The sequence below is a fragment of the Notechis scutatus genome, chromosome Z (genome assembly GCF_049901735.1).
Source record: "Notechis scutatus isolate UNSWTSFEM ecotype Mainland chromosome Z, rNotScu1.2, whole genome shotgun sequence".
In the NCBI taxonomy this organism is placed as follows: Eukaryota; Metazoa; Chordata; class Lepidosauria; order Squamata; family Elapidae; genus Notechis; species Notechis scutatus.
Genome location: NC_142025.1, coordinates 110551061 through 110564392, shown reverse-complemented (window position 1 = coordinate 110564392; position 13332 = coordinate 110551061). Strand labels below are relative to the sequence as shown.

Below are 13332 nucleotides of genomic sequence, written 5' to 3'. Positions count from 1 at the left end.
TCTTTTTTTTAAAGATGTCTCTTCTTTCCCTCTCATCTCCTGAGAAGAAAATAGCTTTCCATGCTTTAAAAAAATCAAGAGGGATTAGCCGTAGAAGACAGCCTTTCCACTAAAACTGAGAAATGCCAGTTGATGGAAAGTGCATTTTTAATTTGCCTTTTTATAGGAGCAATGCCTCTCCAAACTGTAATGTGGCATCCTCTTCTAGGGAGTTCAAGGGAATTATCCTTTCCCTAATTTGTAACAATCCAACAAGTCAGCTTAAACATAGATTAGACCAACAACCCAAACATAGATTGTCCTGACTGAGGCATATTATGGAATCCAGTTCATTTGTCGCTAATACATACTGATTTATTTCATTGTGCGGGATGTGGTACCCAAGTGGAGTAGTGGCTGAGTGACTGTTTCTATAGCCTGCCTCATTTGTCCATTTATTTAGCCATAAATCTATCATTTCTGGATCAAATTGCAATTCTTATCTAGAAAAACTAAGCATTTTTATTTATGGTTGTACCTGCTTTTCTCTAAGGCAGTCTTTTACAAAATACAGCATTCAGTGTTAAGTACTTTTTACCACTCAACTTCATTAAAAGCCTTTTCTGTCCCTTATTTCTCCAGTAACAGAACTTTAGTCTTCATATTCAGGAGTCAGGATAGTTTATTACAGTCATAGACCAGAGACCAGCACAAATAAAAACATTCAGTGAATATCCAAGTTAAAAATTCTGTTGTTGTTAGTTGTGAAGTTGTGTCTGACCCATCGCGACCCCATGGACAACGTTCCTCCAGGCCTTTCTGTCCTCTACCATCTTCTGGAGTCCATTTAAGATCACGCTGACTGCTTTAATGACTCCATCCAGCCACCTCATTCTCTGCCGTCCCCTTCTTCTGTGGCCCTCAATCTTTCTCAACATTAGGCTCTTCTCCAATGAGTCCTTCCTTCTCATGAGGTGGCCAAAGTATTTGAGTTTTATCTTCAGGATCTGGCCTTCTAAAGAGCAGTCAGGGTTGATCTCTAGGACTGACCGGTTTGATCACCTTGCAGTCCAAGGGAAAAATTCTAGAATAGAATAATAAATAACAGATAAAATCTAAGATAAAATCCAATCTGTCAATTACACATGGTCTAACTATACACTAAAAATTACAACCCATAAACAGTGAGGCCCATTGTCAGTTCAATACTAAAAAGGAAAGGAATAAGCAGTGCAATGTCATCTTCTTGTGCCCTATCTGTCATCGGATGTTGGCGATCCTATTTTTATCAACAGCCGCACGAAACAGTGCTGCTGAGTTTTGTCCAAACCCAGTCACTTAGATTTTGAAGCCATGATGTTCCTTTTCTACCTGGACCTCCTTTGCCTTCAATCTTCCCCTGGAGGATTAAGTGAAGCAGGCTGTATTTTTCCAGGTGTTGCATCACATGTCTGAAATATTCTAACTTTTTCAGTTTTTTATGGAACTTGTAAAACAGCACACTAGGAGATTTTCCGCTGGCCCTCCTGCCAAGCACTGAATCAATGCTAGGTCTGGATTGAATGGGTGTACAATGAGCTTGTTTAGAAGCCATGTTCCCCCCTCACCCCCCAAAAAACCCAACCCTTATTAGCACTTTAGTACAGGTAGTCCTGAAATTATGACCATAATTGGGCCCAAAATTTACATTGCTAAGCGAGACATTTGCTAAGTGAGTTTTCACAACCCCCCCTCCACCCCATTTTACTACTTTTCTTGCCACGTTTGTTAAGTGAATTGCTGCAGTGGTTCGATCGGTAATGCTGTTGTTAAGCGAATCTGGCTCCCCCATGAACTTCGGTTGTCCAAAGGGTCGCAAAAGGGGACCATCCCATGATCCCGGGATGCTGCAACCATCATAAACACGAGTCAGTTTGCCAAGCATCCGAATTCTGATCCCATGTTCCTGGGGTTGCTATGAAGGTCATCGGTGTGAAAATAGAATAGAATAATGTTTTCTTTGAAATCTTTGTCCCTCAGTTTTATTTTTCTGTATTAGAGCAATTCCATCTCCAATTTTACACAACATAAACATGGCAAAATAAATAAATACAAAATTATGTATACTATATACCTGCATATATTATATGATGCAGAGGAAAAAGAGGTCATAAGTCCCTTTTTTCAGCACTGTCATAACTTTGAACAGTCACTAAGCAAATTATTGTTGTAAGTCGAGGACTACCTGTAGTGGGATGGTGTGATGCAATCCACCCAGCCACATCCTTCTCTTTAGTGTCCTCTTCTGAAACAAGCCCATGTTCTGTTTCCATCCCTTCCAACTTTCTCATTGCTGTTTTTCTGCCAGGTGAAGAGGCTTCTTGTGGTGGGAAACTCTTTGAAGAGGAGGAATCCTCACTGCTCTCTCTGCCCACTTCCCACGAGGGCAACTCCCCGCAGCCTAGTGCCTCGGATCTGCTGCTGCAGGAGCGCCAAAGGGCCCATGAGTGGCCAAAGGTAATGAGCAAACCATAGAAGGCATTACAACTGAATGGAGCTGAGTGTTTACTGGCCGCATGCCCCTCCTGTCGCCAGTACAGAGTTTTTTTCCCCCCCAGCAGATATACTCTCATTGTGCCCAGAGAGAGAAATATCTGCCTCTACTTAGAATCGAACTCATACCTCCTGATCGTAAGGAGACAACTCCACCTCTAGGCCACTGCACCACTCACAAAACTTTGTGACAGAAAAAGCATTAAGAATTGTGGTGGCGCAGTGGTTAGAATGTAGTATTGCAGGCTAATTCTGCCAACTGCCAGAAGTTCGATCCCGACTGGCTCAAGTTTGAGTCAGCCTTCCATCCTTCTGAGGTGGGTAAAATGAGGACCCAGATTGTTGGGGGCAACAGTCTGTCAAGCACTTAAAGAGGGCTGTAAAACACTATGAAGCGTTATATAAGTGCCATTGTTATTAAGTGTGGAGTCCTTGGTGCTCCGTGAGCTTGGTTGACTAGGATTGAATGTCATCAAAGTATTAAGTGTTGGAGAGAAGCTGAGATGTCTTGGAGATACCCAGTTCCCAAGTGGTCAAATGTGGATTGAGTTTGAAGGCAACTTACAGGCGATGGCGTCTTTTGCCCAGATTTGTGATGACCTGGGGAATGACACAAAAATAACCAAGTCACAAAAATAGAAGAAAGTCCCTTTAATTCCTCCAACTTGGCCCCAATGTCCAATTATCCTCAGCTGGATGGCAAACTCTTAAATTAGTTTACTGAGGGAGTAAATGCAGTCTGCACCCAAAGTAAAGTTAATTCAAAATAAAAAACCCAACACACCGAACTAAAGGAATTACTATAGTAGGCAAGGATGATTAATTGCAGACTTCTACCAGATAACGCAGCAACCACATTTGGGAGGAAGCCAAAATAGGAATGCACGCTTTGCTTCCAGCAACTTTGCCATGTGCAGTTTGTCCTTTTAACCAGTCCTCCCAGCTGCGGCCCATGAAGGGGATCAGGGGCCCTTCCTCCCCCATAAACCATGCCACTCACGTTTCTCCCTTATCCGCTCCTCCCTGCGTGCCCTAGGATGAAGAGGAGATGGGCCTGGGTCTTCCTCTGAATGCCCATCCAGCCCTGTGCCCTTCCTCAGTTTCCTCCACCACCGGAGCCACACTCCCACTCCCTGTCAGCTGTTCCATCTCTCCCTTGGAGTCAGGCTCCAACAGGGGCATGATAGATTTGTATCTCTTCCTTTTGTTTCTGCAGGACCGTGTCCTCATCAACCGTATCGACTTGGTATGCCAGGCTGTGCTGTCCGGAAAGTGGCCCTCTCCGCAACAGGGCCAGGTAGTGACCTGTGTTGGCCAGGGAGAAGGCCTGCCCCACTTGCACGGAGAATACACCACTTCCCCCATCCCTCACATCTGCCCTCTGGCATCCCAAGAGGAAGGCACAGCTTCCTTCAGCCGCCTCCGACACGGTGGCCAAGAGAAGGAGTTTACCGTGCAGATCAAAGATGTGAGTTCAAGATAGGTGTGGAAGAACAGCATCCAATCCCCACACCCACCCACCCACCATTCCAGGACCGAGTCCTGCACAAAACCAAATGGCTCCATCGTTAGGAAATTTGAAAAACAGATGAAAGTGGAGATTCAGCTGCTAAACAAAGCAGCAGAGTCGCCAAGTTTCCACGTTGGGCCATTTTGAAGAGCAGCTCCTTGTGCCCGTTGCCACCCTGAACCTCTTCTCCAGTTCCTCACGGCCTGTGACCATCCTTTTGTAATCTAGTTTCAGCTCATCTGGTGAAAATAACAGAATAGCAGAGTTGGAAGAGACCTTGAAGGTCTTCTAGTCCAGCCCCTTGCTCAAGTGAGAGACCCTATACCATTTCAGACAAGTGACAGTCCAATCTCTTCTTTAAAATCTCCAGTGTTGGAGCATTTACAACTTCTGGAGGCAGGTCGTTCCAATGGTTGATTGTTCCATTAGGACAGGGGTGTCAAACTCAAGGCCCTTCAGCCAGATCCGGCACCTGGGTGCTTATACCTGGCCCGAGGGGCTGGCCTGGCAAGGACTAGCCTGCAGTGCCTCTGCTACCAAAAATGGGGCGTTTTGGCTTCCAGAGTGCTGCAGGAGGCCGTCCTTGACTCAGAAGGCTTTAAAAGTGAGGAAAGGTAAAATATTTTACCTTTTAGGCATGCAGGATTCTGCTACTATAGGCTATGTCAACGATTTATAGTTCTAATCTTCCTATGGAGTCCGATTCTTGATCTGGTCTCTCTCACTCTTAGGACTCAAGTAGATGAAGTCTGTATTAAAAGAAACCAAAATCACAGAAACGTATGCCTCTCTATTTTTGTAAGTGTATAAAACCATGTGTGCAGAGATGTGGTCCCGTGTCACGCCTCCTGGCAGTGCCCACCATGACCAGGGACACCCCCCACAACCTCGTCTCCCCCCCCCCCCAGCTCTCTGAGATTAAACACAACCTTGATGCAGCCCTCAATGAAATTGAGTTTGGCACCCTTGTGTTTGGATATTTCTCCTTACTTCTAGGTTTTTTTCTCTCTATGATTAGTTTCCATCCATTGCTAAAGACAGAAGTAGGATCTGCTAAGGCCCCTACATGTCCCCTCACTCCTTTCTAGCCTGCTCTAGAAACTTAGATTATCCTGTGGATAATTAACAGATGTGTGTGCCACCGATTTTACATTATTATTCCCCCCCCTCCCCAATTCCAACCACCTTATCCGTGGGGAAATTGTAAGGCTAATTGGTGTGCATAGGAGGGAGGAGCGAGCTCCCGAATTCTCCACCCTTGCCCCTAACTCTCCATCCATTTTTCTAGGAAGAAGGAATCAAACTGACTTTCCAAAAGCACAAGCTGGTCCCTAATGGCACCGTTCGCAATCGGCCTGCTCTCACCCAGAAGAAAAGTAGCAAGAAAATGGTGGAGGTAAGCAATTGCTGGTTCGCAGAGTCAGTATTTGAGATGGGCTGCCAGAGGCAGCCAATCCATCAGTCAATTTTGGAGAGCATGTTGGTGGCCTGTAGATGCAAAGGGAGGAAGGAGGGATACCCTAACTTTTCGGCTGGCTTGTTTTCCTTCCTTCCTTCCATCCTTCCTTCCTTCCTTCCTTTTTTTCTTTCTTTCTTTCTCCCTTCCTTCTTTCCTTCCTTTCTTTCTTTCTTTCTTTCTTTCTTTCTTTCTTTCTTTCTTTCTTTCTTTCTTTCTTTCTTTCTTTCTTTCTTTCTTTCTTTCTTTCTTTCTCTCCTCTTCCATCCTTTCTCCTTCCTCCTTCTTTCTGTCTTTCTCTTCCTTCTCTCCTTCCCCTCCCACTCCATCTTTCTTTTTCCCCTTCCCTCCACTCTCCTACCTCTCTGTCTTTCTCTGTGTCTCTCTCCCTTCCTTCCTTCCTTCCTTTTCTTCCTTCCTCCCCCTCCCTCTCCCTCTTTCTTTTCCTTCCTTCTTTCTCTCCCCCCCTCTTTCTCTTTCTTTCATCTCAGCTGGAACTGCAGTGTCTGGAAGCACTGAGAGGCCCCGATATTGACCTGGAGGCTCATATCCCAGTGGTGAACAAAACAGATGGGACGCTGCTGGTGGGTGACGCGGCCCCCCGCCGGGCTGATCTCGAAGTGTGGCTGCAGGCCCACCCCGAGTATGCGGTAGATCCTCGCTTCCTGGCTGTAAGTCTTCCTTCAGCTAATATGTCTTTGCTCCCCATTTGCAGATGGGGTGCTAATCCTTTGCCCTTCCCTTACCTTTTGGAAACCTTCCCTTTCCATCTAAAGACATCATTTCTCCCTCCACATCACCTGCAGGATGTTGTCGTACCTCCTCCTACCTTTTCTCTTAAGAAAATGTCTGGCTATTTCATTTTCTCAGTAACTCTCAGGGCCACGAGGCTGAAGCTGAATTGAAATTGGACTGTCTTCAAATCCAGTACACTGATCTACCCTAACCAAACGTTGCAAAGGGCCACAGTTTGCCTCTTTTGAATGAGACTTTTAAACACTTGCTTCTAATTGCAACAGCTGGTCTTTAAGTCTCAAAAAACCAACGTTCTGGCTGAAAATATAACCCCACAAAATCTCCAGGAGAGATTAAAGCCCTCGAGTAGAGAGAGGAGAGTACAGGAAACCCTCAGCTTACAACCACAATTGAGCCCAGACTTTCCATTGCTAAGCCAAGAAGTTTCTAAGTGAGTTTTGCCCCCATTTTACGACCTTTCTTACCACATTTATTAAACAAATAACTGCAGTTGTTTAGTTAGTAACACGGATCTTAAGTGAATCTGGCTTCTCCATTGATTTTACTTGCCAGAAGTTCGCAAAAGGGGGATCCTATGGAACACTACAGTGGTCGTAAATATGAGTCAGGTGCCAGGCACCTGAGTTTTTATTACATGACCATGGGGATGCTGCAACGGTCGTAAGTGTGAGAAACTGTCATAATTCCCTTTTTTTCAGTCCTGCTTGGCAACCCTGAAGCCACAACGATGGCTTCAGCCAGGTCCGCTTCAGGGTTGGTTTAACAACCGGCCAGTACCTCTATTTGACAATATGACTTGGGAGAAAGGGAAAAACTTTCACTTTTTAATCAGGTGAAAACCGTGGGAACTTTCAGAGTTGGTTTCACCAGTTTGTGCCACTCTGATAAAAACTACAGGAACTTTCAGAGTCAGTTTTCATCAGTTTGTGCCAATATGATGTATCCAATAAATTGTTCTTTGAGGAATCTATCTGCCTCGGAGTTCTATTTTTCAATGGGTGCATTACTTGGAGCACTGACACTGTTGTAACTTCGAACAGTCACAAGACAAATGGTTGTAAGTCAAGAACTATCTATATGCATCCAACAGAAAGAATTCACATCCTTCTTTGCCTTCCTCTCTCCTTATTTTCACCCTACATTCACAGCACCCTACTAAAATCCCTAATTTCCAAAACAGTCAGCAGTTCTAGATGAACACGTCTGCAGAGATCTCAAGATCAAAGCTAGGAGCAATGAATTTTTTCCTTCCTTCTGTCTGATATAGCTGAGAAGAAGCAAAGAATGTCTGATGCAACTAATTTGGGGTTCATTTCAGAGAGAAAGGGGTGTAGGGTAGCCAAAGGACAGAGGGAAGGAAAAGCAGCAATAAGGAGGTAATGTGAAAGAACACAGAGAAAAGTGTGAATCATGAAATAGCAGCCTTGGTCATGCTTAAATTTTACCTGGTTTATACTTTTGGATTTCTGGGGAACGCATTTTTCTTCATGTTGCTAGAATTGACCCCCCCTCCCCCCCCCCCAAAAAAAGACATTGGCAGCTTTTAGAAGAGAGGGTGACTTTATAACGGGTGTCAAACTCAGTTTCATTGAGGGCCCATTAGAGCTATGATTGACCTCAGGAGGCTGGGCGCTGCTGCTGACTGGGTAGGTGGGGCCAGCTTAACGCCACTCCCAAAACTGCTAGCATGTTTCCTCTTCTCACTGGGTAGACCGGGCTGAAGCCACACTTGCCCAATATTTCCTCTTTGCATTGGATAGACTCGGCCGAAGTGATGCCAGGCCTTGTGTTTGACACCCTGCTTTATAACATGCATGTAGTAGGGAGTTGTATTCACTGAGCAGCATCTAACTCAACCTCTTTTACCTGCCCTTCTCTCCAGTACATGGAAGAACGCCGGAAGCACCGATGGCCCCGGTTCCCAAAACCTGTTCCAATAGAGCCGAGTTGTCTGGTAGGACTGGAGAGGATGCAGGTAGCTGGCATTTCTGCCAACGGTAAAAAGGTGATTAAAATGGAGATCCTACAGCCATTCTAACATTTCGGTATAGAAGATCGCTGATGCTTTTAGTTTTTCAATGATTTATATTCATAAAAGATGCTTTTAAGAACTTGATTTTGGATGTTGTTTGAGGTTTCATGCTCACAACCAGATGGCATGATGAAAAGGGGGAAGGGGCGTCAAGGAAATAGCAGTGTATACATCCCTATTCTCTCCTCTGAATGGTGGCCCCAACACACTTCTATCCATACTTCTAGTCTGCCCATCTTGGAACGCCCATCTTTTTGCAATGTGATAATGTTCTTTTGCATTTTTAAAAGTTTTAATCTTAAATTATTCGGTTTTAATGTAATCTATTTCATTCTACATTGCCCAGAGGCTTTCTATGAGGATGATGGGCAGTCAAGAAGTTTGATGGTTGGTTGGATGGATGGCTGGGTGGTTGGCTGGCTGGCTGGTTGGGTGGTTGGATGGATGGATGGATGGATGGATGGATGGAGAAAGAGGAGGAGGAGGAGACAGGATAGATTAGATAGATAGATAGATAGATAGATAGATAGATAGATAGATAGATAGATAGATAGATAGATAGATAGATGATAGATAGATAGATAGATAGATAGATAGATAGATAGATAGATAGATAATGATAGGTGGATGGATGCATGGATGGAAGATGGATGGATGGATGTAGTCCTTAATTTCTGACCACAATTTAGACTGGACATTCCATTGCTAAGTGATGGAGCTGCTAAATAAGTCGCACCCAATCTTACCATTCCTTTTGCTCCAGTCATTGCATGAATCTAGCTCCCCCTATTGACTTTGCTTGTCAAAACCTTCTTGGGAAAGTCACAAATGGCAATCACCTCACTGTGAGATGCCATAGCTTCATGTGGGTTGTTGAATTTTGATCGTGTGACCCCGGGGACGCTCTTGTTAAGTGTAGGACCTGTCTTTTTTTTCCCTTCAGTGTTTGAATGGTGGTTAAATGAATTGTTGTAAGTTGAGGGCTACCTGAATTTATTTTCCCTTCTCAAAAATACAACAACCAATAGACAGGCTCCTCCCACTTGAGCAAGTCACTGAAAATCATGCCTGGAGTGAGCTGCCATGCCTGGAGTGAGCCCATTAATTGAGACATCCACTAACTAGGTCAGCCAACAGAGTATGAACATGGCCTAATTTAGCCTCTCCTTCCCTTCAGGGTTTTCTTCCAGATCCGACGATGAATCGCCTTCTTCCAGGAGCCGTGGGGGCTGACAATGCACAGAAACGCGGTTGCCAGACCCCAATGGAGTTTTCCAACATGATGGCTCTGATGGGAGCCGGCCGGGTCCAACTAGGAACCGCGGGACCCCTCTCTCTGCACCATCACGCCCACTTCCAAACCACCCCAGCCCATGGCTCTGCCTTGCAATACATGCCGTTCCCCGCCGCAGCCGCTGCGGCCACTGCTGCCACCACCTCTGGCACCCTTCTCCACCCAGGACTGGGCCACGCTGGCTACGCCACAGCTCCCTTGCACCTGGGCCACCCTCAGCGTGTGGATGAAGACGAGGAAGAAGACGAGATGGACGACTTGTCTCAGGGCTATGCCAGCTCGGAACGGGACTTTTCCTTGCTGGACGACGACCCCATGATGCCGGCCAACTCCGACTCCAGCGACAAAGGGGAGGAGGAAGGAGAAGACTGAACTTAAGTCCAGAGGGCAGACGGACGGATTCCGACAGGGCCAGCACCTCCCGGAAGGGGGAGCTAGCCATCCTCATGACATTGAATTTGAAAGGCCAGAGACTCGGGAGTCCCATCGGGGAGCCTGCAGCAGGCAGACAGGTTCCCTTTTTGTCCCCACGTTGGTCGCTGGGAGGACAAAGCCAGGCTCCTTCAAACCCCAGCAAGGGTTGGATGGGTGGGGGAAGGGGGAAAGCGACTTGCCTCCAAGGATGCTTGTGCAGGCCTTATTTTTAGGGGAAAAAAAAAAAAGAAATTAAAAGGTGGTTGTCGGCCAGGTGAGCATGATCTGCCCCTCTTCCCACAGCACTTGCAACTATCACCAAGAACATGTTTCCGTGGCTGCAATCTTGAGGCAGTGAAATGAAACACCCGGCTCTCCTCTTCCTCCTCCTCCCCCATTAAGCTAAGAGGACCTTGGCTCTAGGTAGCAACTCCTTCCCTTCCTTTTTGGGTCTCCCCACAGCCGGCTTCTTCCGCCACCGCCATTGCCCCGGTTCACGTGCTGTAATATAAGTGCAAAAGGGAGGGGGAGGACGCCTTTTCCTTTCCCTCCGTACCCCCCTCCCCCGTCTCCGTCGGGTGTAGGGTGGGTTATATTTATAAATATGTAATATGTCTTGTGTAATAATGGCCGAGGCTGTGGGGGCAGGGGGGTGAAAGAATGAATTGTGGGGGAGTTTAAAAAGTCAGCGAGGGCGGGGGTTTTCGGGTGGCAGGGAGCCGAGGGGAGAAAGAGAAGATAGAGAGCTTCCTGTAGCTGGATTCTCTTTTTTTTTCCTCTCTCTTTTGTTTTTGTTTTTGTTTTTTTTTAATAAAAGGAACAAAATGCACAGAACTACAGTCCTCCCTTGCCCATCCTGTTCTTTTGCGGCGCTGTTACATGAGTTGTGTAAATTGAACATAAATAATCTTGACAACTGGGGATAGGTGTCTCTTGTTTGGGTTTCTTTCCTGCTATATCAGGAGTGTCATTGAGGGCCACATCAGGATTGTGTTTTATCTCGTGTGGTGGTGGTGGGGGGGGGGTGTTCGGGGCATAGCTACCTTGACAGCACTCATGTCAGGGGCACCTGTGGTGGCCCAGGCAGGACTGTTGGGATCCATTGACTTACTTCCTTCTTTTTCCTTTCATCTTCCTTCTTCTTCCTTCCAGTCTTTCCTTCCTTGCTCTCTTCTCATCTTCCCTTTTTTTCCTTTGTCTTTCTTCTTTCCCTTTCTCCTTTCGTGTCCCTTCTTGAATGCTTAAATGCAAAAAGGGAAAAATTTCTCCTTTTGGTTTGATTTGCTAGCCCTCTGCCAGTGAATACAGACCCTGGGGGGCGCACGCACCCACTCCAGGTTCCGTTTCAGCCACGATAGCCACCTGAAGCTTTTTGCCAGTGAAATTGGAATTGGGGGAACATGTGTGGCCATCCCAGGCCCCATTTGCAGCCCTCATGGCCTCCAGCCTTCTGCCAGCGAAAATGGAGCCCAGGAGGGGGACTCATGGCCTTCCCGAACTCTGTTTTCTCTGGCAGGGGCACCACAGGCTGGTCTTTTGCTGTTTCCAGTGCAGCCCTGTGGGCCACATCTAAGCATCCTATGGACTGGATTGGTTATGAATCCCCTTTCTTAACACAATGCGCTTCTCAGGATCGTTACGGGGGTTAATTATTAAAGAGCCTTAGAAATTTTGATGAATAATGAATGATGAATAGAAACATTTCTCACCGTGGTGCCTTTTGGAAATATCACTCCAGCTCCCATCTTTAATTATAAGTTACATGGCATTTGCAGTCCAGATGCCACCTAGGAGAAGCTGAGGTTTGGAGTAGATATTTAGTTTCATGGAAAAGCAGCTTCAGTGCTCAGAAAATGGTGATGAACTTTAAGCTGCAATCTCATTTGAAAATGACCTATTGCCTTCATTTAAAATACAGTCCTCCAAACATTTAGCCAGGAGTAAAATCTGCCTTCAGTATGATTTACATTTAAATACCGTTTTCCCAAAAATACGACCAAAAGTAAGTCCTAGCTTGATTTTTACATGTGTGCCCAATATAATTCCTCCCCCCAAATAAGCCCTAATTAAGATCTCACCCACTCCAGAGTGGACAGGTAAAAATTAAGCTAGGATGGGGAAGGGGTATTGGTGGAGCTGTCCTATTTATCTTTGGACAGTTGTAGCCAGGCCTTGCACACTCTGACACATGCCTTGCCAGCCCATTTCTTCTGCAGCTGGCAAGGCTTTCCTAAAGGCCTCTGTAGCTGATAACAAAGCTCCAGATCGATCCATAACTCTGTTGTCAGCTGCAGAGTCCTTCAGGAAAGCCTTGCCAGCGCAGAAGAAGTTTCTGAAGGCCTCTGACAGCGAAAAGGAGGCTGGAGGCGACATGCACAAGTGAGGTTAGTCAGTGGGTGACATCCCCTGAAAATAAGGCCTGGTGCCTTTTTTGGTGGCAAAATTATAAGACAGGGTCTTATTTTCATTATTTTTGGGGAAACACGGTAGAAATGGAACAGAATGGAACAGAATAGAATACTTTATTGTCACTTTGAATGTACACTAATTGGCATACATTAAAATGAAATTTTGTTGCATACAGCTCTCAAAGGGTCACCACCTCCAATATGCACTACATAAACATGACAAAATAAATAAATACAAAATTATGCATATACCCATATACTATGACACAGAGAAATAACACAGCCTAGTTCGAATGTACGAATGTACATGGCAAGAAAAACGAATATTGAGAGCTTACTAGATGGATGACATAGGGAACAAAGTTGTAACAGAATCGGGCAGTATTTCTAGCAGGAAATAAGTAAATAAGCACAAGATGTATTCCAACACTAGCTTGGTTTTGTGTTAATATATCAATGTCAATATTCACATAGTCACTTACTCCAGGCTGTCCTACATCTGGACTGCCAAAATTTCAGACAATCACCCAAAAAACCTATTCTGGCTTTGAAAAATTATCATTGGCTTGTTACAAAAGAGCCTTTGAAATTTTTATTTTTTGTGGTGTTTTTTTAAAGGAATCTCCATTTCAAGGTGAAAAGCTTTTGTGAACTCATTTGCCATTTCCACAAAACCAATGAGGTAGATAGAGGGTGGATTGGAAGACCTCCAATGTCTCTTCCAGCCATAAGATTCTATGAATTTTACAGGCAATTTAAGTGGTGGTGTGACTCCAATTCCTAGCAAATATAATTGAGCCGTGGTGATGCAGTGGTGAGAATGCAAGTACTGCAGGCTACTGGTTGCAGTATCCCAGGGTCCTGTGATCTCCTTTTGCAACCTTCAGACAAGGGGTCCCCAAACTTGGCAAGTTTAAGACTTGTGGACCTCAACTCCCAGAATTCCTGAGC

The 13332-nt window shown here is 45.5% G+C and overlaps 1 protein-coding gene across 1 annotated transcript in view; it reads left to right on the top strand.

The window, feature by feature from the left end:
• CHD8 (chromodomain helicase DNA binding protein 8) overlaps positions 1-10811 on the top strand; it is an 87629-nt gene extending 76818 nt beyond the window's left edge. The window contains 6 exon segments of the mRNA XM_087945262.1: positions 2327-2475; positions 3728-3979; positions 5310-5417; positions 5969-6148; positions 8116-8238; positions 9443-10811. Of these exon segments, the coding sequence (XP_087801388.1) occupies positions 2327-2475; positions 3728-3979; positions 5310-5417; positions 5969-6148; positions 8116-8238; positions 9443-9931 (1301 nt within the window). The 3' untranslated portion in view covers positions 9932-10811.
• The last annotated feature ends 2521 nt before the right edge of the window (positions 10812-13332 follow it).